Below are 19,310 nucleotides of genomic sequence, written 5' to 3' on the forward strand. Positions count from 1 at the left end.
AGCCATCTATGCAGATTCTTCTTTGGTCCTTGGGCAAACTACTCTCACTCAGAGCAATGTTAAGGGCAATGTGGTGGCAGACATCCTGTCGAGGCAGGGGCTGAGGCCCGGGGAATGGAGACTCCACCCCGAGAGGGTGGAGTTGATTTGGAGGAAGTTCGGCCAGGCGGAAGTGGATCTGTTCGCCTTTCACAAGAACATACACTGTCCACTCTGGTTTTTCCTCACGCAACCAGCTCCCCTGACGTGGCCGAGGCAACGTCTGTACGCATTTCCCCCAATCGCTCTGCTCCCAGGAGTTCTAGAGAGAGTCCGGCAGCCCGGGGTCAGTCTGCTTCTAGTAGCCCTGTACTGGCCAGCCATGCCACATGAATAAAATATTTTCTATAGGTTAGTAGTTAGTAGGGTTAGAAATAGAAAATTGATTCCAATTCTTGATATTATTCTAGAGGGGAAGACCCGCCTAAGAGAACACTTCTGCATGAGCGCTGTTTTCTGAGCTGTGCACACATCCAAAGAGCGCAAAGAGATGTGACGCTGTTCAACACTGACAGCTGTAACTGCAACGTGTGTCTGTATGTGGCTTTGGAGATGCGTTCCCTGTCAAACATTTACTTTCCTAATTTTGTCAAATATTTTTTTCTTGATTACACATTTTTATTTGATGTTTTTTATTCCTGATGTATATTTATTTTTATGTTCTAGAACTGCTTTGATACAATCTGTATTGTAAAATGCGCTATATAAATAAAGGTGACTATTTTTATGTCATTTATTTTGTTCTGCAGACAAAAAAAAAATTAAACTGTATCCTATAAATTCAGAATAGCGTTGATATCTCCCATTTTAAAAATAATAAAATATCAAGTAGGCCTGTTTTATTTTGATCTTGTAATTGGAAGAAATCCGGTAGGAGGACTGCAGATAGTGTCAGTAATTGCTCACAGACCGGATCATAGAGATGGGCATCCTGGAGAGTAGAACTCAGCATAGCGCTTTCTAACCCTTGAAAACGAGGGGAGTAACTGTACTCGATCCTGGATGCACTCTAAAAAGGGACCCTAATAAGGGGAGGCCTGCGTCCAGACCTTTTGGACACGCCACTGGACAATTGCGATAATGTCCTCTTTGTGGATGGATCGGCCTCCAAAGATCCACAAACAGGTCAGAATAAGGTTGGTTATGCGGTAACCACTGAATTTGAAGTTGTGACATCGGGAAAATTGCCATCAAATTATTCGGCCCAGGCAGCTGAATTGGTTGCTTTAACAGAAGCCTGTAAGCTCATGGCAGACAAATGTGTGACAATTTAAACAGATTCGCGTTATGCTTTTGGGGTCACACACGATTTTGGTGCTCTGTGGAAACACAGGAAATTTTTGAAGTCAGACGGGCGTCCGATGCTAAACGCATCTCTTGTATCTGAGCTTTTGGAGGCCATTCTGCTACCAGACAAGGTTGCGATATGTAAGTGCGCAGCGCATACTAATGATAAAACTTCAGTCTCAACAGGCAACGCCAGAGCAGACGCGGCAGCGAAGGCCACGGCAGCGCAGGAGACAAAAGAAACGGCATGTACTTTGGTATCTGACAATAATAACCCTGACATTTCCACTTGTTTTCAGAGCATGCAGACTTTTGCTACAGGTGCAGAGAAAAACACATGGAAGGTGGCAGGCTGCAGCCTTAAGGAGAATGTGTGGATGAGCTGTGATGGCATGCCCTGTTTAAGACACTTCTTTCCGCATTATGCAAAATTGACACATGGGTTGGACCATGTGTCAAAAGGGGGAATGATTACACAGATGAAAGAATTGTGGTTTACGAAGGGTTTCACAACATTTGCTGAAATCTTTTGCAAAAGATGTGTCACTTGCATTACACATAACTTGGCAAGGGGGGTAAAAAGACCTGTAGTATCTCAACCACCACCAGCACAGCCTTTTGAGTATTTAATGATGGATTTCATTGAGTTAACCCCTTGTGGAAAACAGAATTACTGTCTGGTGATGGTTGACATGTCGTCCAAATGGGTTGAGGCCTTCCCAACCTCGAAACAAGACTCGGCAGTGGTAGCGAAAGCTCTACTGACCGAGGCTGTTCCGAGATGGGGAATTCCAAGAAAAATCAGTTCTGACAATGGGACACATTTTGTCAATGAGGCAATAAAGCAAGTGGGTCAATTCTTGGGAATTGACATGAGAACACAGACGATCAAGAACAAATTGGCTAAGTGCTGTGAGGAAACTGGACTCACATGGTTTAAAGCACTTTTGTGCTGTTGTACTGATGTACCTGAGAATGAGAAAAATTGTCAAAACAAATCTGAGCCCATTTGAGATACTTTTTGGTAAACCACCATTCATGGGAATAGAAGGGGGAAAACAGAGGCTGCCATCAACAGATTTGTGTGAGAATGACATGTTGAATTACTGCAAAGAAATGTCGTCTTTAGCCCTATTCGCACGGGATTAGTATTACCCCTGGACCTCTGTAATTAAGAAATTACCCCCTGACGTCTGTGTTTTTGGTGGCTCATTCACACGGGCAAATAAATGTTCGTAATTCCCTCGAGTTTACGGACTTTACAGCATGCGCCCACCCATTCACACTTCACTAGCTGAACGTGCTGAAACAAAGATCGCGCTGCAGTATTGCAATTCAAAAAAAGAACTTATTTAAAACCAATTTATTAGAGAAATATATGATATATATTATAGAATATGATATTATTGTATAACTATATAATATATCTTATTTTTCTTTTATTCTTTGTCCATATTTACAACAAGCCTGCCTGAAGAAGGTATTATAAATACCGAAACGTCGCGATAGGCTTGTTTTTCTATTCATTTTATTTGGTTTATTTCATTTTTACTCTTTCACACTTTGACTTCTTGAGATACTTACAGGATGGACGTCTTTAGAGGCCGTGTGAGACAAAGAAATGCTCCACGATACAGACTACTAAATTACACTACCACAAAAAGCGTCCAAACTTTCCAAAAGAGCTTCCATGTTGCGCCAAAATACTTAATTTGACGTTTCCATGACAATTGTCCGAGTTGAGCTTCCGGATCACGTCTTTACTGTAGTTTGTTTTCTCTTTTGCAGCACTTCATAGTTTTTATTGGAGAAAAACTATAATCGGATTGGAGTAGAGCATATCGAGAGATTTTATTGTTAATATAGTTTTAATACAGATGTAAAATGGACTGTTAAACGGCCCATAATGGTTATTACGTTCTTTAGGAAACGATAGGCTCACAGAAAAACAGCCCAAATCACAGACATGGGGATTCACACGGGACTGGTATTATCAGAGGACCCCTGTGTTGGCCGAAATACGGTAGGTAATTTTCGGGGGAATTTTTACAGACATTTTTACAGACATGGCAGATTTGCACGGGATAAAAATCACAGACGACCTCTGCGATTATTACAAATTACTGGAGGTCCCTAGGTAATACTAATCCCGTGCGAATAGGGCTTTTGTTGTCTAATGTCTGTGTGGATTGGCGGTATTGCTATGCTTACCATGTATTATGAAATGTGTTTCCAGCTCAGTACAGAGACTGAGAGCAGGGATGTCTGTTCAATTGGTGAAAATGACAGCCTATACTATTTCTTGTTTATACTGAGGTGACTGAGGGTCTGGTCTAGGCCAGGGGTGCAATAACAGTGTTTATTCATTCAGCCCGGCTTCAGATAAAGCTTTACTTGCTTGCTAAATAATTAAGGGCCAATCCTTACAAAAACAGCCTAAGCTTTTTCCTTTTAAGCTTTTTCACAAGTTTAAGAAGAGTGAACAGTTATATGAAAATCAGAAATGAAGGGTATAAGTGTGATGTAATGACTTAAATTTGTTGCATTTTTATTATTACTATTATTGTTGTTACTTGCTATTTTTACTTTTTAGATTTTTGAAAAATTTTATTTTCATTGATTTTCAGTAGACATTGCAAAGAAATGGCATATGTTTTTATCATCTATAGTCTGTGTGGGAACAGGGAACTTTCTGTGATTAATGTATGTTTATACAATTGGAGTGCGTGAGCGAGACACTCGAGAAGTGACTGGGCAGAGGACCTCTGACCCCTGAGGGCAGAGGACCTCTGACCCCTGAGGGCAGAGGTCATTTAGTCTGGGGGGGTCTTAGGAGCCTAATGGCACACATTAAGGCTAATAGCAATAACAGCCAAGGAGCCTTTTGTTTGTGGAATGTGGAACGAAGCGCTAGGAAAGAAGACCTTGAAGATAAAACAGTATAAAAGCTGCCCTGCTCCTCATGTCTTGGTCTCACTCACTCCACAGTGTAACTTCTGTGTGGGCGACTGGGCCTATTCTTGCAAGAATAAATACTTTTTAAAGGAGAACTCTGTAACTCTAGCGAACTCTAGCCACTTCTTCGCTGATTTTCCCTTTTGTTGTCGAGTGTTTTCCCCACGAGCTCCCCCTACAGCTGTGGGGGGGCGTATATTTCACAACACAGTCGTAAAAAACTCACTTGCGGCGGCCTCCTCCCCCTCTCTACCGCTGCTCATGTGCGTTTGTTTTGATCGGAGCAAGCCAACTATATCGTGTGGAACTATGTCTACCGAGGTGAGTAATCTGGTAATACATCATACATGCGTGTGTGTTTATGTCGAATTGCCGTAAAGCAGTTTGTGTTTCGCGCTCGTTCTCGTTCTAGTTCTCGCTTCTCACGAGACTTCCAATTTCACTTTGCCGGGACGGCAGTGCGCAAGTTGCAAGGTTGGTTTTCCGCCTGGGAACGCTGGGGGGAGCGGGGAAAGTCACCAATATCACCAGAACAGGTTGTTTAACCATCCAAATGATTTCTAGACAGTTTTATTAAGTTAAAAAACTTACCAAGTTCTCCTTTAAAAAACTATTTGATTCAGAGTGTCTCAAGCAGTGATGACTGTTTAATGAAAATTTTGGCCAGAACAGTGTTAAATCACAACGCTACACAAACCGTAAGGCAAAAAAAAAAAAAAAAAAAAAAAAAAACAGTCAACCACACCCAGAGTTATAAGCATTTGAACATTTAATTTTACCACTAGGTGGCACTGGTTCTAAACTTCTCAGGCTCTGAGAAGAGCAAATATACACTAAGTTCAAATAGCAATAGCTTCTATGTACACTATGTAAAAAAAGCAGTATTTTCTTTGCAACAAGTGTAAATAGTAATTAGATACTATTTGTACATCAGTAATTTAGTACATTATAAAACAGTCTGCACTAATAAGATATTGAGTGTAAATTATTATATTTATTAAATAAATTCTGCCTTATTAGGACAGGAATAAAGCCCTCCCTTCACCTACCCCTAACCCTACCCGATAAACACTTATTTATTAATAAATAACCGATAGGCACTTTGATTCCACTTTTCACATATTTTCTTCATATTTATTGAAAATAAATGCCTTTCCAATCTGATATGCGATGGGAAAAGGGAGCAGAACGAGTTCGGCAAAAGCGGATTTGAACTCGCATCAGAAGTATCTTCTACTTTTCTACGAAGGGAATTCCCTATTCCCTACGCCACTGCGGTAGACAAATTACAGGTGTTTTTTGCACTTTTGTCTAGCCCAGGGTTTCTCAAACTCGGTCCTGGAGGGCCACTGTCCTGCACAGTTTAGCTCCAACCCTGAACAAACAGACCTAGCTGTGAGTTTCTAGTGATCCTGAAGACATTGATTAGCTTGCTCAGGTGTGTTTGATCAGGGTTGGAGCTAAACTGTGCAGGACAGTGGCCCTCCAGGACCGAGTTTGAGAAACCCTGGTCTAGCCCAACCAGACATTGTGTTTAGTAGTTTAGTGTTAGTATTTGTACTTTAGTACTTGTTAGCTTCTACTAACAAGGTGGGCTATTTGCACTTGGTGTATATCCAAGTCAGCTTTATTGTCGATTCTTCACATGTTCCAGACATACAAAGCAATCGAAATTACGTTTCCCTCCATCCCACGGTGAAGACAAAAAACATGTAGTTAAACCTAGACTAGAGTTAAAAAACTAGACATAGCTAAAAACGATATAACTATTCCTATATATAGGCATCAATAAATAAATTAAACATTTAAATTAAGTCTGCAAGTGACATGATAGTGCAAAGACAGTTTCGGTCATAGCAAACATCAGAAGTGTGCAAAAGGCATGATAGTGCAAAGACAGTTCGTCATCTTCTTGACGGCCTGGTGACTGAGGGGAGAGAGTTCAGCATCCTAACAGCCTGGTGGATGAAGCTGTTGTTGAGTCTGGTAGTGTGGGAGTAGAGGCTCCTGTACCTCTTCCCAGATGGCAGGAGGCTGAACAGATTGTGAGCTGGATGACTTTCATCGCTCACAATTGTGGTCGCTTTGCGGATGAGGCGGGTGGAATATATGTCTTTCAGGGAGGTGAGTGGCGCACCAATGATCTTTCCGGCTGTGTTAACTATGCGCTGAAGAGCTTTCCTGTTGTATTCAGTGCAGCTCCCGCCCCACACAGTGATGCAGCTGGAAAGGATGCTCTCAATGGTGCCTCTGTAGAAAGTGCTCATGATGGGTGGTGGAGCACTTGCCCGTCTGAGTCTGCGCAGGAAGTAGAGACGCTGCTGAGCCTTCTTCACCAGAGATGCAGTGTTGGTAGTCCAGGAGAGATCTTCACTAATGTGCACCCCCAAGAATTTGGTGCTGCTCACTCTCTCCACATCGGCACCATCGATGGACAGTGGCAGGTGTTCGGTGTGACCTCTCCGGAAGTCAACAATGATCTCTTTGGTTTTTCTGACGTTCAGCAGGAGGTTGTTGTTTCTGCACCACGTGGTCAGAAGGTCTACCTCCATCCTGTAGTGAGTCTCGTCTCCCTTGGTGATGAGACCCACCAGAGTTGTGTCGTCCGCAAACTTAATAATGTGATTAGTGTTATGAGTTGTTGTGCAGTCGTGTGTCAGCAGCATGAAGAGCAGTGGACTGAGCACGCAGCCTTGAGGGGCCCCTGTGCTCAGTGTGATGCTGCTTGAGGTGTTGTTGCTAACACGCACTACTTGAGTCCTCTGACTGAGGAAGTCCAATAGCCAGTTGCAGAGTGAAGTACTTAGTCCTAGTTTGTCAAGTTTGCAGATGAGTTGTTGCGGAATTAATGTGTTAAATGCTGAACTGAAGTCTATGAATAGCATTCTCACGTATGTGTCTTTTTTGTCCAGATGGGTAAGGGCTGGATGAAGGGCAGAGCAGATTGCATCCTCTGTAGATCGTTTGGCTCGGTATGCAAACTGGTGGGGGTCCAGGGTGGGGGGGAGGATTGATTTGATGTGTGACATGACAAGCCGTTCGAAGCACTTCATGATGATGGGTGTCAATGCCACAGGGCGATAGTCATTGAAGCAGGATGGTACAGGTTTCTTTGGCACAGGTATGATGGTGGCGGCTTTGAAGCATGATGGAACTGTGGCTTGCTTCAGGGAAGTGTTGAAGACATCTGTGAAGATCTCCTTCAGCTCCTCTGCGTAGTCCTTCAGTACACGACCCGGAATATTGTCTGGACCTGTTGCTTTGCGGGAGTTGATAGTGGCGAGTGTCCTCTTCACGCTGGCGGTGGAGAGGCACAGGGGCTGATCATGGAGGGGGAGGGGTCTTCTGTGGCCTTGTGTTGTTTTGTTCTTCAAAGCGTGCGAAGAAACTGTTTAGGCTGTTGAGCAGAAAGGGGTTGCTCTCGCAGCTCTGTGGCGCAGGCCCGTGATGGCCTGAATGCCCTGCCAGAGGCTCCGTGCGTCTCTGCTGTCTCTGAAGTGAGCGGTTATCTTATGTGTGTGATCCTGTTTTGCTTTCCTGATGCCACGGGACAGGTTGGCTCTCGCTGTTTTCAGTCCAGATTCATCCCCGGCTCTGAAGGCTATGTTTCTAGCTCTCAGCAGCCTGAGGACATCGCCTGTCAGCCATGGCTTCTGGTTAGCCCGAGTGATGATGTTTTTTGTGTGGGTCACATCTTCGATACACTTGGTAATGTAGGAGGTCACAGTGTCTGTATATTCCTCAATGTCTGTCTGGTTGTTGTAGGTGGCTGCGTCTTTGAACATTTCCCAATCTGTTTTTCCAAAGCAGTCTTGAAGAGCGGAAGTTGCTCCCTCTGGCCACACCCTTACCTGTTTCCTAATAGACACTTCGATTACCTTACTTACAATTGCTATGTACCAATGGTAGACCAGCTGGAGCGAACTTTTCTGCAAAGTTTGCTTCGGCAAGCCATTTCGAATTCCCAAAACATCAGTTTGTTCTTCGATTTGAACGCACTAATGGGCGGGGCCAACGTTGCAATGATGAAGTAGGCATTGATCTTCTTCTGCAGAGGCGGTCTTTCACTTAGATAAGCACATTCCACAACAAGTCATTCTCTGGGCTACAGGATATTCTTATTGTATGGAAAAGTTAATTCCTCCATTCATGACCACTTCAAACAAATTGCACCCTCCTTACACTGACATGGGGTGAACGGGGCACAAACTACCGCAGGGCTATTTGTAACACTTGTTTTAAATACTTCCACACATGCAAGCATGACGAAACTTAGTGTATTTGCTGGTTGTCATATCAACACTATATAGAGAAAAGATTGCGCCAAAATTAAAACATATTTGGAAGATATCACTGAACATTTAACCATAGCAAATGTAAATTTCTTACTGAAGTTCATTTTCCATCTATGTTTTTTATGTTTAATTAAAATTAGACAAATCTGATATTACTTTAATCTTATAACTGTATCTATACAGATAGTTCTTTAATACTGTTCTAACCAGCAGAAGACACTAGCCGGGTTTAAATCCCAGTTGTGCAGATGGGGAACGTTGTAACACTGCGTTACAATGTTAGAACTATGCTATTCTATACTTTTAAGAATTCTATTGAGAATCCATGAGTAAAAGGTAAATAAAGACTGTGTCAATGTTGAGAAATTATTCATTATTATTATGTTTTGAACTATGCTGTATAGTTGTGTTTTGCTGTGTCTTTATTGTCAAACTCAAATTTGTTTATTTTTCATTATTAAAAATGACATTATTTTATATGAAAAAGTTCATAATTGCATTCTATTGACAAAATAGTTTAGTTTGTCTTGTAGATATATATTTTTGAATTAGATCAGATAACATTTAAAGCTGTCATATGATCATGTTACAATGTCCCCTCACATTACATTTCACTTCCATTCGTATGCACTCCAAAAGTATGCACTGCATTAATGAAACAGAACCACATAATTTTACTTATTGTGCTACATTTCCCTTCCATTCAGGGTTTATCAAGAAAAAGGTATACACTGCATTAATGAAACAAAACCACATAATTGTACTAAACAAAACAATTCTCTGAATCCCAAGTGCATTTACACAAACTGAGAAAGTCAAAGTGTGTCAAAAAGCCCCGCTCTCCCCTACTAGTTGTTTTGTTTGTTTGAATGGGTTTTTTACTTCTTGCTGCTTGTTAAATCCAGAACAATTTTGGGCTTTTTTTGGAGCCACTTCCAAAAGTTTTAATATGTTTAAATCTAACTTTAGGTTCTTGCAAAGAAGGTTCAGTATATCCGCTGCAATTGCACAACCTTTGGTCTAGTCTAAAGAATTTAAAGTAATTACATTTTTCTGTACACTTGACAATAAAGCTTTGTCTTGACTATTCTTTTCTAAGAATGGCTATTGGTCTATATACTGCACAGTACTTAAATGTATTACGTTATTGTAGTTTCTCATATCAAAGTTTCATGAGAATGCAGCGCATGCTACTCACCAGTCCATGTTAGAATCTCACGGTAGATTCAGTGACTCCTTATTGCGGACGTGGCTAGAAAACTCTTCAAGCTCTTTTCAAGCTACAATCCACACTATTATATATCTACCAATGAATGTTTTTTCGATTAACTTGACAAATTTTTTTCTGCAGTGAAGAGTTTAGGGTTGTTTATTTGCTCTCTCTCTCTCCAAATATGGTGATAACAGCTGTAGAAATACGAGACGAGATATGAGCTGCGTTCCGATTTACAGGGTATATGGCAAGTGAAATTTATGGCAAGCCGGTTTAGCATTTAATGCCCTGTTCTGTATTAGTAGTAATTTAGTTTTGACTAGTCAAAATTCCAATTCTAGATATCTATTCTGCAATTTTGACTCGTCGTAATTGGAATTATCTACAATGTTATTTTGACTAATTGTAATAACATTCAAGATAACTACAATATCTGCTATTTTGACTAATAATCTTCTTCCATTGGGAAATATTTACTGATATCTACAAATAAGTTTTGACAAGTAAAAATTATAATTAAATGTCTATATAAATGATTTTGTACTAGGCATAATTCTAAATATAGCTGCGAGCAGCGATTACGGGCCCAAGCCGGTGGCACCGCAACCCCAGTGCCTTTAGTTACCTAAACGCACCGGGGTGGCGGTGCCGCCGGCTTTGGCCCTTCATCGCATATATATATATATATATATATATATATATATATATATATATGAAGACTTCAGATGCAAAAGCCTCTAAGTGCCATCTGAAATTCTTCTAGAATGGTCATTTTTATCAAGCTTGTATGTTTATGTTCAGCTATTTCATTTTAATGACAATGAAAATTAGCTATTAATAGTCATTAAAGTGAAATTACTGAACCTAAACATACGAGCTTGATAAAAATGCTAATTTTAGAAGAAAATTTCAGATGGCACTTAGAGACTTTTGCCTCTTTTGCCTCTATGCATATTTACATATACATATAAATATATATGTATATGTAAAATTTAAGGGACAAGACACAGAGAATTTTACTTGCCTGACCTGATTAGAACAATGACAAAAAAAAAATATAATAGCTAGGGAATCACTAAAACGAGATAATTATTCTGATTTTATGATACACTCAAAATATTCCACAACAAATCCTTTCAATTTAATGATATTCAGAACGGAACAAGAATAGAAACATATCTATAAATAACTATTATATAGTTATATATAATGGTATTAAAAATATATTATATATCATATATAATAATAATATTAAAAATAACTATAAATAACTATTATATAACTATAAACAAGCCAAAACGAAATAAAAATGAAAACGAAAACGAAAGTAAGCAGTGTTTGGCTCACGTAACCCTCTCATTAGAATCAAAATGTTTCAACATTTGCGATGTATTTGGATGCTAAACTGTTCTTTATCATTGGCTTTGTACTTCACTCACATTCCAGTATAGACGAAAAAAATCATCCTCGTGCAAAATGTACTTGGAAACATCAGAGCACTGCTTACTGTGAATGGTACAAATTGTAGCCTACTACTGACTATTTAAACAGAGCTGTCACGGTTCATGAATTCATTGTTTCCTTCTTGTCTCATGTTATGTTGTTATATATGTGGGGGTGTGTGTGGATGGCCGTGACCGACCCATTCAGCACTGATCAGTCTCCAGCTGATTTCACTCACTCACGCCAGCTGCAGCCAATCTACTCTCCTATATATACTCACCATTTTGAGTCTCACTTGTCAGATCGTTGTATGAGGTCCTCTGTGTGGGTGTTCCAGTTCGGTGTTCCAGTGGATTGGTTCGTGTCAAGAGTTTGTCTTCACCTTCACCAGCGCACCTCGTCTCTGCACTCATCTGTACATCTGACCATTGAAGTCCCTGCGTCACAATCCTGTTTCTCCGGGACATTCTATGACTTTCTTCTTTATATATTAAATAAACATTCTGTTACTTGCAACATTGCTTCCGTGTTTCTGTCATGACCGAACGATCTGACCTACCAATGGAAGCAGCGAGTAATCCGTCAACATCACTGGAAGCCTCTGTCAGTAGCAGCATCAGCCGATTGGATTCTCAGGAGAGAAATATCAACGATACGGCTCGTGCGGTTCAGGCTCTTGTGACGCAGGTGTCCGAGCTCACCCAGCGATTCCAACAACTACGAGGTTCCACTGCGCCGCCCACACCGGCCGTTCCCCCCACACCACCAGAGACCCTCTCCCAGTCGGATCCACGCCTACAGTACCTACTCCGGAACCTTATTCAGGTGAACCGAATTTCCGCAGAGCATTTTTAACACGTTGCAGCATGCATTTTTCTCTTCAACCCAGAACTTTCAACAATGAGCAAGCCAAGGTCGCCTTTGTGCTCACACTGCTGACTGGGAGAGCGGCGCTTTGGGGGACGGTGGTGTGGGAGAACCAGGACGCTTGCTGTACCTCGTTCCATACACTCGCTACAGAAATGAAAAGAGTTTTCGATAGAGCCATCGCCGGGAGAGAAGCTGCCCGAATGCTCGCGGACCTTCGTCAAGGAGAAAGATCAGTTTCCGACTTTTCGATCGAGTTCAAGACCCTGGCGGCGGAGTGTCAATGGAACGAGGAGGCGCAGTGGGACATGTTCCTGCATGGGCTGGCTGACCGCGTCCAGAGGGAGATCTACGCCCTGGACCTACCAACTTCACTCAACGGACTCATTGAGTTGGCCTTGAGGGTAGATGCTCGTCTGTCCCGAATCGAGCGACGGAGCCTGCCCAGCCAACGTTTTGGAGGAGCTGAGAGTCAACGGTCCAGCGGCACGGACGCGGTCAGCCCTGTCTACGATCCCGAGCCCATGCAGGTAGGGCGAGCTCGGCTTTCCCGGGAGGAGAGGGAGAGACGGAGATCCCAGGGCCTTTGCCTTTACTGCGGGGGGACAGGTCATTACGCCTACAACTGCCCGGTAAAAGGCCAAGCCCGATAGTAAGTATGAGGCTACTATCGGGTGGGATCTCCGCCCAAAAGACCTCATCCACATCTACGCTCCTCCCGGTAAGACTGAGATGGTCAACTCACGATCACGTCTGTCAAGCACTTCTGGACTCTGGGGCCGAGGGTAACTTCATGGATCACACTTTTGCACTTAAACTTCAAGTTCCACTCAGACCTCTCACACAGAAGATCGCGGTACACGCCCTCAATGGACAAATATTACCCACCATCTCATTAGCCACAGAGAACATCACCCTCGTCACGTCAGGCAACCACACCGAAACCATCTCCTTTTATATCCTGGACTCTCCCCTGACACCCATTGTTCTTGGTCACCCCTGGCTTAACCGTCACAACCCTCGAGTGGACTGGCAACTTAAGACTATCTCAGCTTGGAGCAGTAAATGTCATGAGTCTTGTCTAGTGTCTGCCTGTCCGTCTGTTTCTGTCTCTGTGTTTCAGGAGGAGACGATGGATTTATCTAACGTGCCCGCAGAGTACCGCGACCTGAAGGAGGTGTTCAGTAAGTCTCGTGCTGCTTCTCTTCCTCCGCATTTTTAATAAAAATCACATCACAAACACAAGTGCACCATTTAATTTAACTTGACTTAGAATTTCTTTCTAACAAATAATAATGCTATAGATATAAATTATTTCATAAAAGTACATTTACATTTACATTTAGTCATTTAGCAGACGCTTTTATCCAAAGCGACTTACAAATTAGGACTAAATTAAGCGAGTCGGACTAAGTTAAGCGAGTCTTGTAGTATTGTATACAGTTAACATTTGGGGTCAATAGTTTATAGTCAAATAGTTTTAAGTAATTAATACTTTTATTAATCAAGGACACATTCAGTGTCACATTCAGGCGCAGGCTATAATGTTACGAAAGATTCTATTTCAAATAAATGCTGTTCTTTTGAACTTTCTATTCATCAAATAATCCTGACATATAAAATGTATATCAGTTTCCACAAAAATATGAACATTGATAATAATCAGAAATGTTTCTTGAGCAGCAAATCATTAGTGACTCTGGATCACAAATCCAGTCACAAGTCGCACAGGGTATTTGTGGCAATAGCCAACAATACATTGTATGGGTCGAAATGATAGATTTTTCTTTTATTCCAAAAATCATTAGGATATTAAATAAAGATGTTTTATATTTTGTAAATGTCCTACCATAAATTTATAAACATTTATTTTTGTGAGTGAATATAGCAATATCGCAAACATAAATGGACAACTTTAAAGGGGATTTTCTCAATGTTTCGATTTTGTAGCACCCTCAGATTCCAGATTTTCTGTTGTATCGGCCAAATATTGTTCTATCTTAACAAATCATACATCAATAGGAAGCTTATTTATTCAGCTTTCATATGATGTATAAATCTCAATTTCAAAAAATTGACCCATATGACATTGACCCATTGAGTGGTTTTGTGGTCTAGGGTTACATATTAGAATGATTTCTGAAGGATCATGTGACACTGAAGACTGGAGTAATGATGCTGAAAATTCAGCTTTGATCACAGGAATAAATTACAGTTTACTATATATTCACATAGAAAACAGATATTTTAAACTGTAATAATATTTCACTCTTCTCCTATCAGGGTACTCTGCTCTTGGCAGTGGCATCTGGTAAAATAGATTAAAATAGTTTAAAATAAATAAATAGGCAATAATAAATACACTACAAATAAATGCAGTATTACTAAACTGAAATTACATGCTCTAATTTTTATTTTTTTGCATTTTTCTCATATTGTACAAACAGTAAACATAAACTGTCTGAAATATATAAAAAAAATATCCCAAATTGCATAAAAATCTATTCCAAATGATACTAGAGTAAAGTACTTTTTTTATATAAACCATCAATTGAATATAAAAGCATAAAACTGCCAATCTAGGACATATATCTATCATTGAAAACAGTCTGCAGTGGTCGCACCACATGATATTTGGTCGCACCACATGATATTTTCAAATTCAGTCATAATTTACAGGCACAGAATTGGCCACCTAAATAAAACAAGCTAGCTTGCCAAAAAAAGGTCACTATGAAATGTATAATAAAAATATATATTTGTAGAAATAACTTTAATAATATTTTTTTTTGAGGTCATACCACATGACATCCAAATTTGGCAACTACATACCAACCATTACAAAGGTAAAAAAAAATTTCCAATTTGAGAGAATTACAAACCTGATTGTTGCTTCCATGGGTCCTTGGTAAATTGGTTTATGAATTTATGATGTAACTTCCTGTGTTTGAATAGTTTTCAACATATAAGTCCCAAAATGGTAGTTCCTTGATGGTCGCACCACATGATATTTCATAAAATGGACATCATCGGACAAAGTTTGTTTGTATATTATGATGGAAATATAAATACAAATGCTTTGAATTTTTTTAAAGGATTACAAAACATTTTGGAAATCATGCCAAATAGTGCAGAATATAAATTTGAATAAATTCAGAGTAATTTCAAAGATGTTTTCAAAACAGAAGTTATGGCCGGACGGTCGCACCACATGATGTTTTGACACTTTAAATAACAAAAAAAATTACAAATAAGTAAAGGTTTTTGAAAAGTTAAAGTGAGTACATACTGTACATGGGAGTGGTACTACAAATATGCAGTATCTTTTTAGGCATTTAAACCCATTTTTGCCTGAAAAAATGCAATCGGACAGAAAATGTAGGCGTCACGTCATTGACCCATATGTATGGGGGTGTGTGTGGATGGGCGTGACCGACCCATTCAGCACTGATCAGTCTCCAGCTGATTTCACTCACTCACGCCAGCTGCAGCCAATTTACTCTCCTATATATACTCACCATTTTCTCATCTCACTTGTCAGATCGTTGTATGAGGTCCTCTGTGTGTTTGGTCCTGTTCCTGCTCGGTGTTCCTGCTCGGTGTTCCTGCTCGGTGTTCCTGCTCGGTGTTCCTGCTCGGTGTTCCTGCTCGGTGTTCCTGCTCGGTGTTCCTGCTCGGTGTTCCTGCTCGGTGTTCCTGCTCGGTGTTCCTGCTCGGTGTTCCTGTTCGGTGTTCCTGTTCGGTGTTCCTGTTCGGTGTTCCTGTTCGGTGTTCCTGTTCGGTGTTCCTGTTCGGTGTTCCTGTTCGGTGTTCCTGTTCGGTGTTCCTGTTCGGTGTTCCTGTTCGGTGTTCCTGTGGATTAGTTCGTGTCAAGAGTTTGTCTTCACCAGCGCACCTCGTCTCTGCACTCATCTGTACATCTGACCATCGAAGTCCCTGCGTCACAAGCCTGTTTCTCCGGGACATTCTATGACTTTCTTCTTTATATATTAAATAAACATTCTGAGTTACTTGCAACATTGCTTCTGTGTTTCTGTCATGACAAGAGCAGTGTAATTTTTGTGTTAGGTTGACTATTTTATTATTATATTTTATTAAGACTATAATGAACAGGCTGCGATGTCAAGATTGCAATGCTGGAATGTGTGTGTGTGGCGCGATTGAACAGTGGACACACAAAACATTATTTTCATACAGGAAATCATTCAAACTACAAAGTGTTAACTTATATTTGTGTACACTCGCAATAAAACACAACATTGTGCTTTTGTAAAATAATTTCAAGCAATCCCACCCCCGAAAGGTGCTAATTTTAAAATTAAAATTAAATGCTAGAGAGAATGAAGGGTGGCTTCCATCAAACTGACAGTTTTATTGCCCCCCTATAAAAAGGTTCCCACACCTAGCCCTGCCCCTTTCTACCCCCTCCCTCCCACCTCCGGACAGGTCATGTGACCGTGGGAAAATTCTCCCATGGTCCCCTTCCCTACAAACATCCCCACCCCTACCCATTTCTGGACAGGTCATGTGACCGTGGGAAAATTCTCCCACGATCCACATTTGACATAATAAAGTTAAAATACACATAGCCTATCTTTAGTGTTCTCACACATTTGTAAAACACATTAGTTGCACATTAAAAACTTTAAAATGTCAATGAAAAAGTTTAAATTGTATTTTCTTTGTAAATTGTAAGTTATCAAAATGTGTTAGTATTAAAACATTAAACAAATATTAAAACATATCAAACGCATAAACACATACGTACATTTAAAAACTGACTTACGTTTTTACAAGTCCATTTTGTTGAAAGAAGAACAAAAGTTATCCAACTTTGTGTAAAGTAATCCATGAGCTCAGTCAAACACGTGCGGTCACCTCTGTACCAAAGTCATGAATGACTGTTTCAGGCTGAAGTAAGTGACCACACATAGACTCCACCCATGACACACAGATAACAGAAAAGATAACAACAGATTCCCACACTCATCACCTCCAGGTGGACACAACTACTCTCTGGCAGTTTAAAAACTTAAAAATGACTAAATTGAAAGCTGCACAATACCTCAGGTCTCACCTCCTAGCACACCTCTCAAAGCAGCGAGATTGAGGAGGATGATTTAAATTAAAGATAGATATCTATGCAAAATAAGATAAACCAGTGTTTTTGTCAAATGAGAAGTTTATACTATGTATCATCTTTATACTTTAATTCATTTTACTCTAATTCCTTTTTATAACTATCATTTATCACTTTTTAATTCCTTTCTATCTAAATCAGTTTGAATTGTCATAGTGTATGAATGAACTATATAAATAAACTTATGCAATGCACAGCCTCACAGAAGTTATTTTAACTTTCAGCCCAAAGACTTTCAAGTATCACATCTCTAACACACACACGCACACACGCACACGCACACACACACACACACACACACACACACACACACACACACACACACACACACACACACACACACAGATTTACTTATGTCTCATTGGAGGCCTCCGGATGACACAGACGTGACGTGACATCATTCCTGGGGGTTACCCAACACAGCCACTCAAGTCTCTCCTCACAAACCGCGGAACTTCTGAATGTAAACCATAGACTGTAAAAAAATATGGACGTAGTGTCCGTGACGTCACCCGTAGGTTTCTGAAGAGCATTTTTTAAGCCTAAAGTGGGCGGAGCCGGCCGTCGCCATCTTGGCCTTGCGTCACTCCCGGATAACAGAAAATAGGCAAACAGGCGGGGCGTGAGTGGAGCTAAGAAGCCTGGCCATAGATATGAGCCTGGCTATCTGAAATCACCTAGCTCGACGTGATCGAGTTAGCTGATGATGTAAAGCCAATTAAAAGTTCCTATTTTTGCCCTTCGAAATATTATAATAGTTAAAAGACATGGCTACAAGTGAGACTGTGTATTACTTCGAGAGTGTTTGTGCGTGACAGTGATTTATGTGCATAACGTTACATGTCAGTCACTCTTTCATGGTCCGTCAGCGCGGCATCGCTCAAGTTCGTAGAGAGCTTATTCAGTCCATTTTAAATTCTGATTTTGGCCGCCTCTCAAATTGGTTAAACCGTTAAACCATAGATATATTGCCTTTGAAGTGCAAGTAAATGCGCTAGAAAATCCGCGCTCATTCATGTGCATTTAATGCACGGACGGAGAAAGCGCCGACGCCTGCATGATTTCATCTGACAGTACATAAGCATATTATAATCCATCTGTTCCATGATAGCAGAATGAACGAGCCTTTATTGACGTTTTAAATTTGAGAACCCCAAAAAGCAAAGAAATTGTCAGACATCCATCCATGTTCACAGAGGAAAACAACTGAAATACAGCGCTGGTTGTTCTCTCAAACGATAACGACGGAATCCAAAGACGTGGGCTTTGTACCCAAGTATTAAATTTTATGAAATAATCCCGAAAAAAAGCACAAACACTGCAGAGAAGGCAAGTTCAGCAGCTAACATTTGCTGAGGTGAAGTGACGGCTAGTAACAGCAGACAAACGGCTAGCATTGACAGCGGCAATCCATCTGTCACTCAAGTGGCCACACCCTTAAATTTAAATATTAATCAACTAAACGGACGAGTTATAAAAAAATTCACCCCCCTCACAGTTGTTATGAAGGGCAAAATTAGCTGTATAGACCAAAGCCACATAGAGATCCAGGCTGTAAACATGTTTTTTTCTGCTGTAAAGTTGGCAATTTTAACATGAGGGAGATACAGATTTGACTCACTTCTGCAGCCAGGCCAAGCGGCCAGTTAATGAATTGCAGTTTAACTCACTTCCGTGTTGGTTTCAAGAGAGAGACGGGGAGGTTGCCGCTTGATGTAAACCCATCACGGAGCCAAACAAACTGCCATGAATCATTTAATTCTTACAACATATCCATTGGAACGCCATTAAGTTATCCGGGGGACGGTGAGTTATGATACTAAACATTTACCTAACTATTTATCCGTCGAATATTTCAAATAAATGTTATCTCTCCAGAGCAAAAATACACAGAGGATTGTATTATATCCACAAGAGATTACCGAGCCCCATCAGGTGTGGAGCGACACGTGAAACATCTCTACACTCAAAAAGGGAAAAAGTGAACAAAATTATTTCCACGCTCAGCTTCAAGAAAAGACGACCGACGGCTGGCCATTCATAGCCTGGATGCCAGCTGAACTTAGCCCCG

The 19,310-nt window shown here is 40.7% G+C and overlaps 1 protein-coding gene across 1 annotated transcript in view; it reads right to left on the bottom strand.

Moving 5' to 3' along the window:
- Positions 1 to 10,014, bottom strand: part of adprh (ADP-ribosylarginine hydrolase) — a 504,999-nt gene extending 494,985 nt beyond the window's left edge. Inside the window, exon 1 of the mRNA XM_082152910.1 lies at positions 9,775 to 10,014. Coding sequence (XP_082009036.1) covers positions 9,775 to 9,782 — 8 coding nt within the window. The 5' untranslated portion in view covers positions 9,783 to 10,014. The remainder of the gene's footprint in view (positions 1 to 9,774) is intronic.
- Between the last annotated feature and the right edge of the window lie 9,296 nt (positions 10,015 to 19,310).

The sequence above is a fragment of the Leuciscus leuciscus genome (genome assembly GCF_965113295.1).
Source record: "Leuciscus leuciscus genome assembly, chromosome: 21".
NCBI lineage: Eukaryota > Metazoa > Chordata > Actinopteri > Cypriniformes > Leuciscidae > Leuciscus > Leuciscus leuciscus.